This window comes from Nerophis ophidion, linkage group LG03 (genome assembly GCF_033978795.1).
Source record: "Nerophis ophidion isolate RoL-2023_Sa linkage group LG03, RoL_Noph_v1.0, whole genome shotgun sequence".
In the NCBI taxonomy this organism is placed as follows: Eukaryota; Metazoa; Chordata; class Actinopteri; order Syngnathiformes; family Syngnathidae; genus Nerophis; species Nerophis ophidion.
Window position 1 is genome coordinate 75,303,474 of NC_084613.1, and position 21,670 is coordinate 75,325,143.

The following is a 21,670-nucleotide window of genomic DNA, read 5'->3' on the forward strand; positions in this document are numbered from 1 at the left end:
CAAATTTAGTAATGAAAATTACAATTTTGTTTTGAATTGAACAATTTTGAATTATTTTTTATTGTGATCGAACTGTGGTGCTGAATTTCCCCAAGGGATCATTAAAGTACTTATATTCTATTCTACAACTAAGAGGCAGTTTACGATCAAACAGCTGTTGTGTAATACGTACAATACTTCCTCTTTGTGGGGCGCAACATAAACCCTAATTCAATTTATTTGCAAAGACTACCTCGTAGCTAAGCAACATTTTCTAGTCTATACACTACTGCCATCTAGGAATGTATCAATAATGATAACTGCAGTAAAACTCCCGATGGTTAGTATTCCATCTATCCAACCATCCATCCATTTCCTACCGCTTATTCCCTTTGGGGCTGCGGGGGGCGCTGGTGCCTATCTCAGCTAGTATTACCGTTTTGAATTAAAGTGATCAAAAATTTGAGCTTGATAACTGCACTTTAATTAAGTCCCGGAATGATTGGCGCCAGCTTGCTAGTTTAAATGCTAACATGAAAACAAGAGACATTGACGTCTTCCCGCATTAGGAACAACAGGCTAACTAACTATATACTACAAACACATTAGTGTCTGAGCAACTGAGATATTCAATTGTTTATATTGAACCTACAAGCTGTGCTCTCTTAGAACAGTCTGATCCTTTTACACTCAGAGGAATATGAGACTGAGTTGTTTCCACATTGGGTTCGAGGATACGACAGAAATAAAAAAATAATAATAGATTTTATTTGTTTTTTATTTATCATTTGCATAAATCTTAAAGTGCTACAGTACAAATCATTATTTAAAATGATAAAAGTTTAGTCACCTTTATCCATCCATCCATCCATCTTCTTCCGCTTATCCGCGGTCAGGTCGCAGGGGAAGCAGCCCAAGCAGAGAAGCCCAAACGTCCCACTTCGTCCAGCTCCTCCCGGGGGGATCCTCAGGCGTTCCCAGGCCAGCCAGAAGCTATAGTCTTCCCAACGTATCCCCGTGGCCTCCTGCCGGTCAAACGTACCTGCAAGACCTACCAAGGGAGGCGTCTGGGTGGCATCCTGACCAGATGCCCGAACCACCTCATCCGGCTCCTCTCGATGTGGAGGAGCAACAGCTTTAGTTTGAGCTCCTCCCCGATGACAGAGCCTCTCACTCTATCTTTAAGGGAGAGACCCAACCGCCCAGCAGAGGAAACTCATTTCATGTGCTTGTACCCTTGATCTTTCGGTCATTACCCAAAGCTCATGACCATAGGTGAGGATGGGAACGTAGATCGACCGGTAAATTGAGAGCTTCGCCTTCCGGTTCAGCTCCTTCTTCACCACAACGGATCGATACAACGTCCGCATTACTGACGACGACGCACTGATCCGCCTACCGATCTCACGATCCACTCTTCCCTCACTCGTGAACAAGACTCCGAGGTACTTCAACTCCTCCACTTGGGGCAAGATCTCCTCCCCAACCCGGAGATGGCACTCCTCCCTTTTCCAGGCGAGAACCATGAACTCGGACTTGGAGGTGCTGATTCTCATCCCAGTTGCTTCATAATCTGCTGCGAACCAATCCAGTGAGAGCTGAAGATCCTGGCCAGATGAAGCCATTATCTGCAAAAAGCAGAGACCTAATCCTGCAGCCACCAAACCAGATCCCCTCAACGCCTTGACTGTGCCTAGAAATTCTGTCCATAAAAGTTATGAACAGAGTCGGTGACAAAGGGCAGCCTTGACGGAGTCCAACCCCCACTGGAAATGGGTCCGATTTACTGCCGGCAATGCGGACCAAGCTCTGACGCTGAGGAGCAGACTGCCACAATCAGTCTGATACCCCATACTCTCTGAGCACTCCCCACAGGACTTCCCTGGGTACACGGTCGAATGCCTTCTCCAAGTCCACAAAGCACATGTAGACTGGTTGGGCAAACTCCCATGCACCCTCAAGGACCCTGCTGAGAGTGTAGAGCTGGTCCACAGATCCACGACCAGGACGAAAACCACATGGTTCCTCCTGACTCCAAGGTTTGACTCTCCAGTACCCCTGAATAGACCTTACCTTTATCATTACATTTGAAGCCCAATACTTCCATATTGCGCTTCACTCACTCTCTTTATTAACCAGAAGAAAAAGCTGTTTTTTTGCCATTCTTCCTCTCTCTGATGTTTTTGCTTGTGTGTGTGTGTGTGTGTGTGTGTGTGTGTGTGTGTGTGTGTGTGTGTGTGCGCGCGTGTGCGTGTGTGTGTGTTTTGACACACTTGAGAACATGCGCCTCGGCTCTGTACGTCACCAACGCTCGGCAGCATGTAAATGGGGAAAAAAAAAGATCTTTGTTTTCCAAAGGCAGTATAGTACCGTATTTAATGAATTAGTACCGTATTAATACCGTACAACCCAAGTCTCTTGTTTTCATGTTATAATTTAAACCAGCGAGCTCGCCCGAGTCTGTCCGCGAGTTTATCTAAGTGCGGTTATCAATCACGTTGTTTTAGATATTTTTGATTTAAGACAGTAAGACTGTTGAGATTTTACCATGGTTATCATCAAAACTGATAACCTCATTATAGCATTTAATGTCCTTCTTTCATGTGGTTCTGTGTAAAAAATTATCTTGGCCTTTTTTGCGACGTTTGTGAATTTTAGTGAAGTGGTAGTCACTGAGGATGTTGACTCCGCCCCCTCGCCTCGGCCCCCCCCTCTCGCCTCTTGACTCGACTAATCCCGCCTCTATATTCTGAATGGCATCTTCATTCCCCTCTTCCCCCCTCAGCTCTCAAGTCTTATAGAAGATTTAGTCGAAGGTCCCCACTCTGTTCACAGCATTCTGCACGCTGGGGAAAGTACCAGGTCCGGCTATAATTAACCCCCCACCCCTTCCAGCCCTCCAAGGTCAGATGCCGAAGCCCACGGACTGGGCCGTCTAGTCCAACATGTCTGGCGTGGCAATACCCCCCTTGGTCTCTGACACTTCTTGTGACTGGCGAGTGTCCGCTCCCTCCTGGGGGGTGGGGGGGCTTGTTTGGGCACACACATGCGGCCCTCGCTATCCTCCAGCCAGTAACAACCATCACACACACACACACACACCCTCCTGCTGCTTCTACACACAGATGCAGATTACAAGTCCCAAGTCGCCTGGCATATTCTGCAGAACTGTCACGTGAACAAAAAAAGAGAAGTTTAGTGAAAAAGACGTGGTCATTTATTTAGCAACAAGCATATTGCGCAACATAGTGACAACAGAATCAAGGTTGTGATGGCAATAGAGGGATAATTGCTCAGTCAGCAGCCATTTGCGTTTTTTTTACGAAAAATTTAGCACTCAATCATCAATCAATGTTTATTTATATAGCCCCAAATCACAAATGTCTCAAAGGACTGCACAAATCATTACAACTACAACATCCTCGGAAGAACCCACAAAAGGGCAAGGAAAACTCACACCCAGTGGGCAGGGAGAATTCACTGAATTTTTTATTTTTTTTTACATTAAATTTACCAGAAGTGGCTCTTGAGTTTTGAAGAAACATATTTCTGCTCTGGATTTTTTTTTTAATTTATATATATATACACTAAATTTCTATACACTGTATTTTACCAAACTGAATTTTTCTACAAATTTTGCTCACACATTTCTATAAAAAAAAAAAAAAATGTCAGCAAAATTTGATCTAAATAATTCTATTCGCCAAATTTCAATGCAAAAAAAAAAGTTGGATAAATTCAGTGTTTAAAAAAAGAAAAAAAGACACACATGAACCTCCATTGGGAACAAGTGCACACCAGCAGTGAGGGACAACTACTCCTAACTTGCTGACATCATAATTAAAGGCACAGACACACACAAACTTACCGTGTTTTCCGGACCATAGGGCCGATGAATGGTCTATTTTCGATCTTTTTTCATATATAAGGCGCACCGGATTATAGGGAGCATTAAAGGGGTCATATTATTATTTTGTTCTAAATGTAAAACACTTCTTTGTGGTCTACATAACATGTAATGTTGGTTCTTTGGTCAAAATGTTGCATAGATTATGTTTTACAGATCATCTTCAAACCGCTTTCTGACGGTCGCTTGCGGATGCGCCGTTTTGTGTGCGGTCTTATTTACGTGGCTCACCTTCGGCAGCGTCTTCTCCCCGTCATCTTTGTTGTAGCGGTGTAGCGTGCAAGGACGGGAGTGGAAGAAGTGTCAAAAGATGGAGATAACTGTTTTAATGACATTCAGACTTTACTTCAATCAAAAACGGAGCAGCAGCTCTTCATCCGGAAACAACAACACCGGAATTGTGTCCTGTGATAAACCGTCCAACCCGAACTCTCTGATAACTAAAGTTATTTGGGTGAATAATGTAAACTCACTACACCGGTATGTTTTAGCGCTTTCATGGCGAGTTTACTGACAGATATAAGTAAGAACTTTACACTACTTTATATTAGAAATGGCAACATCGGAGGATGAATGTCCCATAACAAGAAGATAAAGAAAAAGAAGATTAGCGACTATGGTGGATGTGCACAATTTTTCAGGATTTATGCAGATCCCAAATACAGATCAGCAGGTATCAGAAGGTAAGAAAAGTTGCTTGTAACAATATTGCAAAACAAAACGCCAGATAAAATGTCTTACATTATACACATACCATAATAATACTGGTATTTTGAAGCACAGTACAATCCATCAAGCGGCTTCAGAGCTTACCAAAGTCGTACTAAAACATTTTGATCAATTTTTGAGCGCCGTGTGTAATGTTCTGTATTTTCAATTCATGGAACATATAAAATGTCGGTGTTGTTTACTTGAGTCATAATGCAGCCTACACGTGTCTCTTATGTTTGACTGCCATCTACCGGTCACACTTATCATTACAACATGTACCAAATAAAATAGCTGCGAGGTTGGTACCAAAACCAGAATTATTCCATACATTAGACACACCGGGTTATAAGATGTACTGTCGGAGTTCTGAGGGGAAGATTTTAGGTGCGCCTTAATGTCCGGAAAATACAGTATCTTAACTGCATTATGCCAGCTATTTGATTTTTTTAAAGTAGCGCAATAATTGCTTTCCCTAGTAATTAATTACATTTATTAAAGAGTAGTTCCATTGGTAATTCAATACATTTTCTGGTAAAGTAGCAAGTACATATATTTTAGGACTTTTATAAAGTCATTTTCACAACCCAGCCTGTCACTCGGATCATGAAGCAGTTGGCAGGTTCTTGGCTAACGTCTTTGTTTGTATGTCTTATAAAAATGTTTACCTATAAACACACCATTTGTTAAATGTCAATTATTGTCATGTTGCTGCTGACATTTAAACAGACACTTTATTTCAAATTCTGTCCTTTTGTGTTTTTTTTAGCTGAAGAGTTGAGCATAGCTAAATGGTTTTTAAGGAAGATTGGAGATTATATTTGACCTTAAATATATTAATTTCTAGGCTTTTTTCTTTTTTGTAGTCTCAAAAGACCTTAAGTTGGGATCCTAGTATGCAACATCTACTTTTCTTACTTGTTGGATACGGTTTTCGGGATCCCCATCTGTCCCAAAAATGTAAAATCAAGGCACGGTGAAGATATTTAGTTACGTCAAGGGATATTTGCATTTATGGGGTAGTTTATGAGTCAAACTATATCGGGATATGAGTTTTGATCCATATCTACACTCATGTTAGTGTCAGTGCGAGCAAAGTTTATGGATGCCTTATGTTTAATTGAGTGTTACAGTCTCCCCTATGATGACATTGTGTTTATATTTATGTACATTGTTGCAGTCTTGGTAATTAAATTGGAATATTTTAGACTTTTCATATTGCTACAATTATTTTCTGTGCTACAAAATTGTTGTACTACATATTTCTTTCATTTAGTGGTGCTACAAGTGAAAAAGCGTGTCAGAAAACAGTCGACTTTGAACAAATAAGTGTCTCGCCCCAAATATTTTTTTTATTAAAAGTTAGTATCTTTTTTTAACTCTGTTGCTAACGGAAAGGGCAAAACCCAAAGAAGCAGGTACTTTGGTAAATGCTCTATGTATTTTAGCACGTAAAAGCCACTTAGTAAAAGTCATTAAGTGTGTGAAAATAATTCCCAGAGGGTCCCTGAAGGCATCACCTCCTTTAAAAGCACAGACACGTTCCTGTTTGTTGATCTTACATTTGTATTCATTAGTGTTTCGTACAATACTTTTTTCACTCTGTTGAAGGTCTACCAGCTCGCTTTTCTTCTTCTTCTTCACCTCAGCATTTTCACTTCTTGGATGTGTTTGTCCCCCCCAGAGAGACGCGTCAGAGCGCCCAGACCAAATAGTGCAGAACATGCCAGAGATGGCCAACCTGGTGTACAGTATGTACATGCACATGATGCAGACCTCACAGAAGTACAGACAGGTACACACACACACACACACATTTGAACTGTTCATTTTTTAGGCTAAATGCCTGCCATGTTGTCTTCTCATTTAAAAACAGAAATAATCAGTTCCAAGGTCAAAGTGCGGCTGTCATAAAAGCTTCATTAACCCAAAAGTGAACACTGTTATGGGCTTTTAAAAGTAAAAATGAGAAAAATACTGTTAAAATCACATTTGTTTCATCTTAATCTACTAAAAACTTCTCATCAATTGACATCAGGTGTAGGTGAACCTAACACATATATGTATATAGATATATATATATATATACAAAATGTATATATATACATATACAGATATATGTAAAATACATGTATATATATGTATGTATACACGTGTATATATATGTATATACGTATATATATGTATATACGTATATATACATATACGTATATACGTTTATATATATTTGTATATACTACGTATATATATATATAAATACGTATATATCTGTATATACTTATATACATATATGTATACATATATATATAGACGTATATGTGTATATATGTATGTATACAGTATATATATATGTATGTGTGTGTATGTATATATATGTATATATATATATATATATATATATATATACACACACACGTCCATCCATCCATCCATTTTCTACCGCTTATTCCCTTTCGGGATCGCGGGGGGCGCTGGCGCCTATCTCAGCTACAATCGGGCAGAAGGCGGGGTACGCCCTGGACAAGTCGCCACCTCATCGCAGGGCCAACACAGATAGACAACATTCACACTCACATTCACACACTAGGGCCAATTTAGTGTGTATATATTCCAACACAGTGTCAGTATATAAACTGTCAATATTAAATATACCTCCAAAAAATCTAGTTTTTAAGGAATACTTAAGTTTACTTTACTAATGTACTGTTCATGAATGTTGGTCATTATGGTGGTACATGGTGGGTGAGGGGGTTTGAGGACCACTGTCTTAAGTAAACAAACATGCAAATAAAATGAGCTCTAGATTTTTGTCTGCAAATAGTTTACTTTTTTTTTTGTTTATTTCCAACAAATTTGGCATACGTCCTCCTTCCTCATCTGTTGGTGTAATGAGCCCAAGTTCTTCATTTAGTTTGAAGTTCAGATCTTCCCACACGTTTGGCTTTGCATGCTTGTTCTTTATTTTGGTTACCTTTCCGTCCTACTTACTAACAAGTCGCTGTGTGTGTGCGTGCGTGCGTGCGTGCGTGCGTGCGTGCTTTTCCCACAGAGAAAAGAGAGATTGTGACTGACAAGAGGGTTCACTGCGTTCATTTTAATTCTGCTATTGAATAAAAGGGTGCTGAGAGTAAATATTGCACCATATTTGGAAGCCACAGAGGAAGGGAACAAACACATTTAACGACGACGGGAAAATTATCAAGTTTATTTATTGTTTGATTAAGCACAATATAATACTTTATTATAGTATGCAATATGTTCATTTTTCTGTTTTTTTTTAATTGTATAATTAAAGAAATACTATGTAATGTAATGTAATAGCTACAGGTGAAACTCCAAAAAAAGGAATATTGTGCAAAAGATCATGTCAGCAATTCAACTTCAAATGTGAAAATATAATATAATTACATGCAGACTGAAATTATTATAAACAAAATTTTGCAAATTTTTGGGGGGGAAGTTCAGCTGCAGATGTTATATATTTTTAATTTTAAGTTACATATGTAGTATTATGACATTTATTAAATGTACCTTGTGGAATAATGAGTGTTGCAAAAAAGCCTGAGAAGACACATTTTGTATAATGCTATTTTTTTTTAAAGAATTTGGTTGAATTTTGAAGAATACTTCAGCAAAAGATACCTTGAGAAATTGTTCAACCCTCTTAAAGTGTAATAGAAAATGTTAGCGTCATGTTGACCATGTGTAAAAACATTGGTATTTATTCCACTTGTGCACATCTTCTCACCGTGTTGTTTCTTCCTCTTGCAGCAACAATTAGCTAAACCTCCTTCACAAGACACGCCTGATGCTGCAGCCAACGGCCTGCCAAACAACTCTGAGGAGAAGGAGGAGGAGGAGGTGAAGAAGAAAGAAGGAGAGGTGGAGGAGGTGAAGAAAGAAGGAGAGGTGGAGGAGGTGATGGAGGTGCAGGAGGAGGAGGTGAAGAAGAAAGAAGGAGAAGTAGAGAAGGTGCAGGAGGAGGAGGTGAAGAAGAAAGAAGGAGAGGTGATGGAGGTGCAGGAGGAGGAGGTGAAGAAGAAAGAAGGAGAAGTGGAGAAGGTGATGGAGGTGCAGAAGAAAGAAGGAGAAGTGGAGAAGGTGATGGAGGTGCAGGTGGAGGAGGTGAAGAAGAAAGAAGGAGAGGTGATGGTGGTGCAGCAGCAGGAGGAGGAGGAGGAGCAGACCCCCATGGATCTGGATGAGAGCCCAACTGTAGAGGAGGACAAGTCGCAGCGGAAAGAAGAGAAAGATGGAGGGAAAGACGTGCAGATGCCTCCACATCCAGGCCAAGACAGCGACAGCGAGGGCAAGTCATAAACTTTCTGAGACACTGAAGGGGACCATCACATGATGTCATCATCACTCTTTCAATTGTGTAACTTTTGTCATTTTTAATAAAAACATTACAATATTTTTCAAAGCTGTGGTCCTGAGGACAGTCTTGAACTCATACACCAGCATGCTGACAGTTAGCATTTGAGCTTTTTTAAACTGATATATTTACCTGGTATGATGAGGCAAGAACACATGGAATGGCCGCCCTCTTTTTCTGGCACGGTGCTCGCACACTAACTGTTAGCATTTTAGCAGTTTCAGTGTGGAATGATGCAAAATGACTACCGTATTTCCTTGAATTGCCGCCGGGGCGCTAATTGATTTAAAACCTCTTCTCACTCCTGCGCTTACCAAAGGCATGCGGTAAAAGTAAGCATGCGCTCATTATTTTAAAACTTATTCTCACTCCGGCACTTACCAAAGGCATGCAGTAAAAAATTGAGTGTGATGTAAGCTTGGATCTTAAATCCTCCTGAATAGCTCTTAATCTTCTTTCGATTTCAAATTACCGGTATTGAAATCAGCCTCCTCCATTTTGAAAACGATGACAGGGGAAGTGTCACTCGTGACGTCACGAGTTTGACCAGGCGGTAATACTAAGCATGCGCTAATTATTTTGCGAAGCGAGGTTGGCCCGGCAGTAATTCAAGGCAGGCGCATACTATATGCTTGGCGGCAATTCAAGGAAATACGGTATACTTCGATCCTGCTGCTGGCATAACATTAGCAGCCGCCATTTTATCCATCCGTTTTTTACCACTTGCTGCGGTTAATTCAGTCTTCATGTTAACCCTTGTGTTATGTTTGTATACATACTGAACAGATGTTTATTGGAATAAGGTAAACATTTGTTCAGTATTCTAACATAAAAGTGTTTGATTGTGAGGCATTAAAGGCCTACTGAAATGAGATTTTCTTATTTAAACGTGGATAGCAGGTCCATTCTATGTGTCATACTTGGTCATTTCACGATATTGCCATATTTTTGCTGAAAGGATTTAGTAGAGAACATCCACGATAAAGTTTGCAACTTTTGGTCGCTAATAAAAAAGCCTTGCCTGTACCGGAAGTAGCAGACCATGTGCGCGTGATGTCACGGGTTGTAGGGCTCCTCACATCCTCACATTGTTTTTAATGGGAGCCTCCAACAGCAAGAGCTATTCCGACCGAGAAAGCGACAATTTCCCCATTAATTTGAGCGAGGATGAAAGATTCGTGGATGAGGATATTGAGAGTGAAGGACTAGAAAAAAAAAAAGGCGATTGCAGATGTTATTACACACATTTACTATGAGAATTCTGGAAAATCCCTTATCTGCCCATTGTGTTAGTGTTTTAGTGAGATTAAATAGTACCTAAAGTCGGAGGGGTGTGGCCACGGTTACGTGTGTCGACCCAGTGTCTCTGATGCCGACTTATTACCACAATGTTCTCACCAAAAACTGCTGGTTGACATTTGGTCGGGATCCATGTTCGCTTGACCGCTCTGATCCATAGTAAAGCTTTGCCTTCGGGAATTTTAAACAAGAAAACACAGACTGTGTTTGTGTGGCTAAAGGTTAAAAACTTCTCCCCTCCATCTTTCTACTTTGACTTCTCCATTATTAATTGAACAAATTGCAAAAGATTCAGCAACACAGATGTCCAGAATACTGTGTAATTATGCGATTAAAGCAGACTACTTATAGCTTGGATCGGGCTGGAAAGTAATGTCCGCTGTGTTGCAATGTTAAGATTTCATCATTGATATATAAACTATCAGACTGCGAGGTCGGTAGTAGTGGGTTTCAGTAGGCCTTTAAAAGCCACAAAATGCAACGGGTCCATCAGACCCACAAACGCCGGCTGAGTAACAACAATATGAACGTTGCACGGAAATTTTCTCTGCCAATTTCAGGGATTCTTTTTCTGTGTTTCTGCACATTCGGTTCCCACGCAAGGTTGCAACATTGTCAGCACTGTCTGCTCTCATTTTCTCGCACATTTGACCCTCTGATGTTCTGTGTACCTACACTCTGTCCTCCTCTCTAGGCCTTGTGGGTGTGGGTTTGTCTCATCATCCTTTTGTGGAGTGAGGTTGCAATTCTCTACTCCCATCTCGTGCTAGATATACTTTTTTCCATCATCCTAGCTATAGTGGAAAGGGGGGCCCTTACAACCTACTAACCGAACATGGGTCCACACAAAGTAGGCAAGACATGTAAGTGTGTCTGTGTGTGCATGTGTAAAAATGTAATAATTGTATCATTTTTCTTTTAATGAAAAATTAAGAAGGGTCTCACAGACCCGAACACCACACAAGGGTTAAAGACCAGAAATGTTACTGCAATCACAGTCAAAATTGTGTAGTCAACTCTCCCTTACAGAGGTTGCCAGATACGCAGCAAAATCCAGCTTAATCGACTTAGCTACTCCAAGGAAATCCAAACTTTCACTGCCTCTTACTAGAGGTCGAGGTGCTGGGACCAAAATTGTTGAATAGACAAGCGTTTTGTCAATAATAAATCTATAACCAACACATTTTGCACAGAAATCAGGCTATTTTTGTCAGAGGTATTTGATGTCGTACCCCAAGATGCAGAGAAGGAGGCAAGCATAGAATATGAAAACATGATTTAATTAAAACTAAACAAGAACAAACAAAAAGCACGCACGTGGGTGGAATAACAAACTAAGGGAGCTAGCACTGGAAACTAGAAAACAAAAAGGAACTTTAGCATGGAAGCTAGAGGATAGCAAACAGAAAAACTGGAAATAACTAATGGCTAACAAGAACAGCTTACCGCTACGACGACCAGGACAAAATGTAGCACGACAGTTAATAGCTGAAAAGAATCACAGACACGACAAGAGCAACATATGGCACCGACAAGTCCGAATGACAATACAATGATCCAGCCCTGACTGGAGGAACAAAGCAGGTAAAATAGGAGCAGGCTGATTGGCAACAGGTGTGGCCAGGTGCCAATCAGCCGCAGCTGAGGAGGAACACAGCACTCCAGGAACAAGACAGGAAGCTGACAAAATAAGAGCAAAGGGACAGGAGATACTAAAACACAGAGGAAAAAGACAAATGCAGAGGAAAAAACTAAAACATAGACAAACTGTCAGGGGAAAGCCTGACAATGTTCATGAAGAAGTACATAATGCCTGCGTACAATATCACAACAAATGGCAATTTATTGTCAGCGTTATCAGAAAACAAAGACTAAAAGGAGCTACAACCAACGCTAACATTGGTTATACTGCTGAAAATAGGTAGAGCATTGCTTAGCAGCCTAATGTACATCGAAAACTAAAGAGGAGACATTTTACTCTCCGGGAGATTTCCAGATATCAGTGCCTCTTTCAGAAATCTCCCGGGATAAACATTTTCCGATTTTAACCCAGACTACAATATTGACGGCGTGTCGTAGTGGCAATGCTTTTAAAGACCTCTAAAACATATCGTCGTGCCCGCTATTACTCCATACTATTTACGTGCCGGGCAGTCACATGTAGTATGTGACTTTAATTATCACACGTAAGTGACTGCAAGGCATACAGGTCACACTGAGGGTGCCCGTTTAAACAACTTTAACACTGTTACAAATATGCACCACACTGTGAACCCACACCCAACAAGAATGACAAACACGTTTCGGGAGAACATCTGCACTGTAACACAACATAAACACAACAGAACAAATACCCAGAATCCGATGCATCCCTAACGCTTCCGGGCTACATTATACACCCCCGGCCCCCTCAACCAAAAGCATGCGGTAAAAGTAAGCATGCGCTAATTATTTTAAAACCTCTTCTCAGTCCGGCATTTACCAAAGGCATGCAGTAAAAATTTGAGTGTGATGTAAGCTTGGACCTCAAATCCTACTGAATAGCTCTTAATCTTCTTCCCTTTATGCGATTTCAAATTACCGGTATTGAAATCAGCCTCCTCCATTTTGAAAATGATGACAGGGGAAGTGTCACTCGTGACGTCACGAGTTTGACCAGGCTGTAATACTAAGCATGCGCTAATTATTTTGCGAAGCGAGTTTGACCCCGGCAGTAATTCAAGGCAGGCACATACTATATGTCCTGCGGAAATTCAAAGAAATACGGTAGTATGGTTATTATCGGTACTGGAGGGGTCACAGGGTTGCAGCCAACGTTCCCTCTAAGGGAGTGGTCCCCAACCAGCGAATTGATTGGTACCGGGCCGCAGAATATTTTTTTTAACATAAAAAACACCAGATACACTTACAATTAGTGCACCAACCCAAAAAACATCCCTTTTTCATGACGAAGAAAAAAAAAAGAAAAGGGGGTGGTCCCTAACATTTTTGTATCCGCTTAATAATTTGTCCTGCGGCCCGGGTGGGGGAATCTTTTTTTTTTTTTCTTTGTCATTAAAAAGGGACGTTTTTGTCATGAAAAAGGGAGGTTTTTGTGGTTGGTGCACTAATTGTAAGTGTATATTCTGTTTTTTATGTTGATTTAATAAAACAATATATATATATATATATATATTATTATTATTATTTTTATTTATTTTATAAAAATGAATAAAAAATTATTCTGCGGCCCGGTACCAATTGTCATTCTTTTTGTATCCGCGGACCGGTCAACGCTTAATAATTTGTCCCGCGGCCCGGGGGGGGGGAAGAGTCCTTTTTTTTTCTTCTTTGTCAGGAATAAGGGACGTTTTTGTGGTTGGTGCACTAATTGTAAGTGTATATTGTGTTTTTTTATGATGATTTAATAAAAAAAAATAAAATAAAAATTATTTATTTATTTATTTTTATTTTTTTTAAATAAAAATTAATAAAAAAATTCTTCGGCGGCCCGGTACCAATTGGGCCACGGCCCAGTACCGGGCCGCGGCCCGGTGGTTGGGGACCACTGCTCTATGGTACGCGCCTGTGTAATTGCACACTGCTCACGCGTCCTCTGCGCACGACCAATAAAAACATAAGCGCATAACAGTGTGCACGTCTGCCGTCGCTCACATGTGCGCCACTGAATGCTCGAGAAGTTTTGGCGTTTGCTCACTCAAATGAAATATTGGAGGGGAAATTGGTTGCAACCCTCGGTAGGTCACTGGGGGAATACGCTGTAGTCGTCTACAACCTGACATTTCTGTTCAAAAGGCGAGATTTGGAATATAGTTTTTGGTTTTGGAGGCCGTCATGGTAAAGCTGCTTCCACTTCATGACTAGTAGGTGGTTTTAAGCAGAGGTGGGTAGTAACGCGCTACATTTACTCCGTTACATCTACTTGAGTAACTTTTGGGATAAATTGTACTTCTAAGAGTAGTTTTTATGCTACGTACTTTTACTTTTACTTGAGTATATTTATAGAGAAGAAACACTACTTTTACTCCGTTCCATTTATCTACATTAAGCTCGCTACTCGCTGCTTTTTTTTTATCAATCTATTAATGTTTGTTTTGGTTAATGACAGAGCTTCTAAGTAGAATCTACGCATGCCTGCGTTTCACCAATCACATGCAGTCACTGGTGACGTTGGACCAATCAAACAGAGCCAGGCGGTCACATGACCGTCACACGTAAAACCCGAATTAAACAAGTTGAAAAACTTATTGGGGTGTTACCATTTAGTGGTCAATTGTACGGAATATGTACTGTACTGTGCGATCTAATAATAAAAGTTTCAATCAATCAATCAAAAGTGTAAAGGAAAAAATACACTTTTAATTTCAACCGTACTTCCCGTCAAAAGCCTAAAGACTGATCGCACAGTTCCTGTCTTCACAATAAAAGCGCCGCTCCATCGCGCCTGCGCTAACAAAATAAGAGTCTCCGAAAGCCAGCGCAAACAAGCTAGCAAGCTACGAAGTTTGCCGCCAATGTATTTCTTGTAAAGTGTATAAAAACGAATATGGAAGCTGGACAAATAAGATGCCAAAAACCAACGACTTTCATGTGGTATTAGACAGAAAAGAGGAACTTTTTTTCTCCTCCATTTGAAAACTTGGACGTCTGATTCCAATCAATGCAAGTCATCAGAATCAGGTAATACACCAACTTATATTCTTGTCTTCATGAAAGATAGGAATATATATGTTAAACATGCATGTATATTCATTAAAACACCTTCAACATGTGAACAAAAACGGCAAAATGAATAAATATAAATTATATACTGTATATATAAATGTATGTACATATATATGATGTGTGTGTATAAATGGTTTGTGTGTGTATGTATGATATGTGTGTATAAATGATATGTGTGTATATAAATGATATGTGTGTATATAAATGATATGTGTGTATATGTATATATGAGGTAGATCACCTCGACTTGGTCATTTATTAAGTAATTGATTAACGTTGACAAACTTATTCGGGTGTTACCATTTAGTGGTCAATTGTACAGAATATGTACTGTACTGTGCAATCTACTAATACAAGTTTTAATCAATCAATCAATCAATGAATGCCTACTGAGGCTATGGTGCTGTTAAGTTATTGTGGCTCAACGTGCAATTTTTTAATTTTATTTTAATGTACTATTATTTAATATATATTATTGTTTTAGTTGCTTAAGAGATATTCCTGGCTCTGAATTTGCTCATTGCTATTTTTATGTTTTTGTGCATTATTTGTTGCCGTAATCACTTAACAATCAGGTTACTCATCAGTTACTCAGTACTTGAGTAGTTTTTTTCACAACATACTTTTTACTTTTACTCAAGTAAATATTTGGGTGACTACTCCTTACTTTTACTTGAGTAATACATCTCTAAAGTAACAGTACTCTTACTTGAGTACAATTTCTGGCTACTCTACCCACCTCTGGTTTTAAGAGGAACAGTGGTCAGTCTGGGAGGGAGAGAAAAGAGAAAAAAACCGACAACCTCATGACTGCAATCATAGGAGTGAAGTCACATGACGTGTGCATTGTGTAACGTCCTCACTACTTCTTGTGTCTCCCCGCTGCCGTCCTCCACATCCACGTCCACATCCACATCCACATCCACATCCACGTCCACTACTCGCTGTGACGCCGTGGGACAAGCCGAGCGTCGTCTTTGGGCCGGCTGAGAGGGACCCGGGGGGACTTTGGAGCGCCTCAAGTAGAAGAAGAAGAAGACGACGACGCTGAAGGTGACCATGTCTTTTCTACTCCGTCCTCAGGTACTCTTTGGGACCGTCGGTGCTTTTCTTCCCATCAACTTGTTGCAACTTGGAAACAAAGCAAGGGAGTGAACACAGGAAGTTGCTCTCATGGAGAAGTGAAAGAAGAAAGTAAAGATGCAGACAAATGAGCAAGTAATTGGTTTGGGGTGAAGTTTGTTAAATAGTAGTAGTTTTTGATGTTAGTATTTGTTAAAGTTTGGATCTTAGGTTAAGACAGATCTGGGCAAATTAAGGCCCGGGGGCCACATTAAGCTTTTCAATCTGGCCCGCAAGACATTCCCAAATAACTATTTTTTATCTTTAAGAAGGAAAGTGTCGCTGCCATCATGATGTGCGGTGATGTTTTCTAATTAGGGACCGATGTCCCTTTGGGACAGAGGACCCTATTGAATTTCTAAGGTGTTATTATTATTAGGGACCGCAATGTCCCTTTTGTACAATGGGACAGAGGACTCTATTGTATTTCGTTGGTTTTATTAGGAACTGCAATGTCCCCATTGTTTACAGTGGGACAGAGGACCCTATTGTATCTGTAAGGTTATATTATTCTTTCTTATTTCGCCGCCTCTTCGAGCTGGCACACACATCAGAACTGGCAAAAATTGCCATGTAATAAAAAAACCAAACCCCAAAATTCAAAATTGTGCTCTAGCTCCCCCTAGGAAACAACAAAGACAAAACTGCCTGTAACTTCCGTTAGGAATGTCGTACAGACATGAAACAAAAACCTTTATGTAGGTCTAACATAAACCTACATTTCATAATTTTACATCCTTCAGCAAAAATCAACAGAAAGTTGTCAAAAACCCCTTCAAAACAACATTTCCCCAAAAAATGTCATTGTTTCCTCTTTGAGCTGTAATTTGACCCCCTAAAATGCTTCAAAACTCACCATATTTGTCACACACATCAAGACTGGCGAAAATTGCCATGTAATAAAAAAAACAAACCCCAAAAATCAAAATTGTGCTGTAGCGCCACCTAGAAAAAAAAACAGACCGCTTGTAACTTCCGTTGGGAATGTTGTAGAGACATAAAACAAAAACCTCTATGTAGGACTGACTTAGACCTACATTTCATAATTTTTAAATCAACACGGAGTTGCCAAAAACCCATTCAAAACTATATTTTCCTAAAAAACGTAATTTTTGCCTCTTTGAGCTGTAATTCCACCCCCTTAAAATGTTTCAAAACTCACCAAACTGGAGACACACATCAGGACTGACAAAAATTCAGATCTAATAAAAAAAATCAAAACCCAAAACTCAAAATTGCGCTCTAGCGCCCCCTAGGAATACAACAGACACAAACTGCTCCTAGGAAGAAAACACAGATAAAACTGCTTGTACTTTCCAGTAGGAATGTCAGAGAGACATGAAACAAAAACCTCTATGTAGGTCTCACTTACACCTACATTTTAATAATTGACATCCTTCAGTAAAAATCAACAGGAAGTTGGCAGAAACCCCTTCAAAACAACATTTTCCTAAACGCTTATCTGGGCTTGGGTCGCGGGGGCAGCAGCCAAAGTCGGTCCCGTCCGTCACTGCTTGCAGTTTTAATTCTTTTTTATTATTATTATTATTATACCGCAGCCTCTTTGAGCTGTAATTTGACCCCCTTAACATGCTTCAAAATTCACCAAATTTGACACACACATCAGGACTGGCGAAAATTGCCATCTAATAAAAAATCCAAAAATTTAAATTGCGCTCTAGCTCCCCCTAGGAAACAACACAGACAAAACTTCCTGTAACTTATTAGGAATGTTGTAAAGACATAAAACAAAAATCTGTATGTAGGTCTAACATAGACCTACATTTCATAATTTTACATCCTTGAGCAAAAATCAACAGGAAGTTGTCAAAAACCCCTTCAAAACAAAATTTTCCCAAAAAAGGTATTTTTTGCCTCTTTGAGCTGTAATTTCACCCCCTTAAATTGCTTCAAAACTCACCAAACTGGACACACACATCAGGACTGGCAAAAATTCTGATCCAATAAAAAAATCAAACCCCAAAACTCAAAATTGCGCTCTAGCGCCCCCTAAGAATACAACAGAGACAAACTGCTCCTAGGAAGAAAACACAGACAAAACTGCTTGTAACTTCCAGTAGGAATGTCGGAGAGACATGAAACAAAAACCTCTATGTAGGTCTCACTTACACCTACATTTTAATAATTGACATTATTCAGTAAAAATCAACAACAAGTTGGCAAAACCTCCTTCAAAACAAATGTTCCTAAAGTCGGTCCCATCCATCGCTGCTTGCAGCTTTAATTCTTTATTATCATTATTATACCGCAGCCTCTTTGAGCTGTAATTTGACCACCTTAACATGCTTCAAAACTCACCAAATTTGACACACACATCAGGACTGGCAAAAATTGCGATCTAATCAAAAATCCAAACCCCAAAACTCAAAATGGCGCTCTAGCCCCCCTAGGAAGAAAACACAGACAAAACTGTCTGTAACTTCCAGTAGGAACGTCATAGAAACATGAAACAAAAAACCACTATGTAGGTCTCAGTTAGACCTATATTTCATACACCTATTACTCCCAGCTAAAATTAACAGGAAGTTTGCAATTCCCCCTTCAATACAAAAGTTGGCTAAACATTTTTTAACACGGATCAATTGTCCTTTCCTCTTAGCAGAAAAACAGCCCCAAAGCATGATGTTTCCACCCCCATGCTTCACAGTAGGTGTGGTGTTCTTGGGATGCAACTCAGTATTCTTCTTCCTCCAAACACGACGAGTTGAGTTTATACCAAAATGGATACATGGGTGATACAGCAGAGGATTGGGAGAATGTCATGTGGTCAGATGAAACCAAAATAGAACTTTTTGGTATAAACTCAACTCGTCGTGTTTGGAGGAAGAAGAATACTGAGCTGCATCCCAAGAACACCACACCTACTGTGAAGCATGAGGGTGGAAACATCATGCTTTGGGGCTGTTTTTCTGCTAAGGGGACAGGACGATTGATCCGTGTTAAGGAAAGAATGAATGGGGCCATGTATCCTGAGATTTTGAGCCAAAACCTCCTTCCATCAGTGAGAGCTTTGAATGGTTGACCAAATACTTATTTTCCACCATAATTTACAAATACATTCTTTAAAATTCCTACAATGTGAATTCCTGGATTTTTCTTTTCACATTCTGTCTCTCACAGTTGAAGTGTACCTATGATGAAAATTACAGACCTCTGTCATCATTTTAAGTGGGAGAACTTGCACAATCGGTGGCTGACTAAATACTTTTTTGCCTGGAGCCGCAAAAAAATAAAAGCCATATTACATACAGATAGTGTGTCATGAGATATAAATTGAATTAAGAGGACTTAAAGGAAACCAAATGAGCTCAAATATAGTGTGCTTTTTAACAATTAGGGAGGTTTGTGTAATGTTTTTCCTCCTACAGAAACCATATTAAAACAAAAAATATGTTTGTTATATTTTTTTCAATTTTTCATACATTTTTTAAATATATTTTGCCGTGTTTGTTGCATTTTTTATGCATTTGGCTTTATTATAAAATATGTCGATTGAGAGGGGGTGTGACACTCATATGTTCTCAATATTCAAGGTTTTATCGTTTATAGAAAAAACAATTCCATCCTGTTTTAAGGCGGTCTGTCATAACATTTTTAGCGTTCAATCAAAATTTATTGTGAGGTTTTGTATTAGTTTTCCTAAAATTGGATTTACCGGCCCCCAGACACATTTTTTTCTGTAAATTTGGCCCCCAGAGTCAAAATAATTGCCCAGATCTGGGTTACAAGGTTTGGTTCGAGTCTTTGGGCTTCTTAGATTAGATTTGGGTTCAGTCTCAATAACATATGTTCAAAGGTCGGATTTTCTTTTTTTTAAAAGAGTGCTTATAAAAATAACTACTTTGACAATCCAGTAAAGTTTTGTTTATAACCGTTAATTAGTCACAGGCTTAAAAGTGGTCAATTCATTTCTGCTAAATAGGAATTAATGATTAATTAAAGCTGCAAGCAGCGTTGGCCGGGCCCGCCTTTGGCTGCTGCCCCCGCGACCCAAGCCTGGATAAGCGGTAAAAGATGGATGGATGGATTATTACACAGAGAAAAAGTTGTATACACATGTGTTATACATCAGTCTCATTTTTATAAGGACGCCTTGGTGCCACCATTTTGAGACTCTATAGCATTGTGAAAGAAATGCAGTTGTTGTATTGAAGTGGAAATAGCAAACTTCCTGTTGATTTTTGCTGAAGGATGTCAACTATTAAAATGTAGGTGTAAGTGAGACCTACATAGAGGTTTTTGTTTCATGTCTCTCTGACATTCCTACTGGAAGTTACAAGCCGTTTTGTCTGTTTTCTTCCTAGGAGCAGTTTGTCTGTGTTGTATTCCTAGGGGGCGCTAGAGCGCAAATTTGAGTTTTGGGGTTTGGTTTTTTTATTAGATCGCAATTTTTGCCAGTCCTGATGTGTGTGCTAAGTTTGGTGAGTTTTGAAACATTTTAAAGGGGTCGAATTACAGCTCAAAGAGGCAAAAATGACATTTTTAGGAAAATTTGCGCTGGGGTTCTTTAAAGGCGCGTAAAATCTAAACCGGTGCAGTAATCAAAACTCTGTGAATAACTTTTAATCAGAAGGGTTTAATCTCTCTCCTGTGCGAGTTTGAAGCCGACACGACAAACGCGCTCAGAGGAGATAATGTATGAAAAAAGGTGACGGTTTTTACAAAACTTTTATTTTGAAGGGGTCATTTTTAACTTCCTGTTGATTTTTGCTGAAGGATGTCGATTATTAAGATGTAGGTCGAAGTGAGACCTACATAGAGATTTTTGTTTCATGTCTTTCCGGCATTCCTGCCGGTAGTTACAAGCAGTTTTGTCTGTGTTTTCTTCCTAGGAGCAGTTTTTTCTGTATTTTATTCAAAAATTGCGTTAGAGTGCAATTTTGAGTTTTGGGGTTTTTTTTTTTTATTAAATCGCAATTTTCGCCAGTCCTGATGTGTGTGCCAAGTTTGGTGAGTTTTAAAGCATTTAAAGGGGGTCAAATTAAAGCTCAAAGAGGCAAAAATTTAATTTTTTGCGAAAATTTTGTTTTGAAAGGGTTTTTGCCAACTTCCTGTCAATTTTTGCCCTAGAAGATAAAATTAGGAAAAGTAGGTCTAGGTTAGACCTACATAGAGGTTTTTGTTTCATGTCTCTACGACATTGCTAACGGAAGTTACAAGCAGTCTGTTTTTTTAATTTTCTTCCTAGGGGGCGCTAGCTTGCGATTTTAATTTGTTGGGTTTGGTTGCTTAATATGTTGGGAAGGTTTGCTAAATTTGGTGAGTTTTCAAGCATGTTAAGGGGCTCAAATTAAAGCGCGTAGGTGCGGAATAAAAAAGAAACAATAATAAAACGCACAAGGAACATTAGGGTCCTTTGGAGTCCTTTTGCAATGGGCCTGACGGACCCTAATTACGACTTGAACGTGAGTGTGAATGTTGTCTATATGTGTGGGCGACTTGTCCGGGGTGTACCCGGCCTGCCGCACTCGTGCGGCTGGGATAGGGTCCAGATAGGGACAAGCGGTAGGAAATGGATGGATGGATGGACTTGA

At 39.7% G+C, this 21,670-nt stretch overlaps 1 protein-coding gene across 2 annotated transcripts in view; it reads left to right on the forward strand.

The window, feature by feature from the left end:
• The window catches only part of aqr (aquarius intron-binding spliceosomal factor), a 108,194-nt gene extending 99,177 nt beyond the window's left edge, over nt 1–9,017 (forward strand). Inside the window, exons 35-37 of one of the 2 annotated variants that reach the window (XM_061896059.1) lie at nt 6,279–6,389; nt 8,366–8,656; nt 8,696–9,017. In XM_061896059.1, the coding sequence (XP_061752043.1) occupies nt 6,279–6,389; nt 8,366–8,656; nt 8,696–8,914 (621 nt within the window). In that variant the 3' untranslated portion in view covers nt 8,915–9,017. Of the gene's footprint in view, nt 1–6,278; nt 6,390–8,365 lie in introns of both variants that reach the window. The other variant, XM_061896058.1, reaches the window with a different exon arrangement.
• The last annotated feature ends 12,653 nt before the right edge of the window (nt 9,018–21,670 follow it).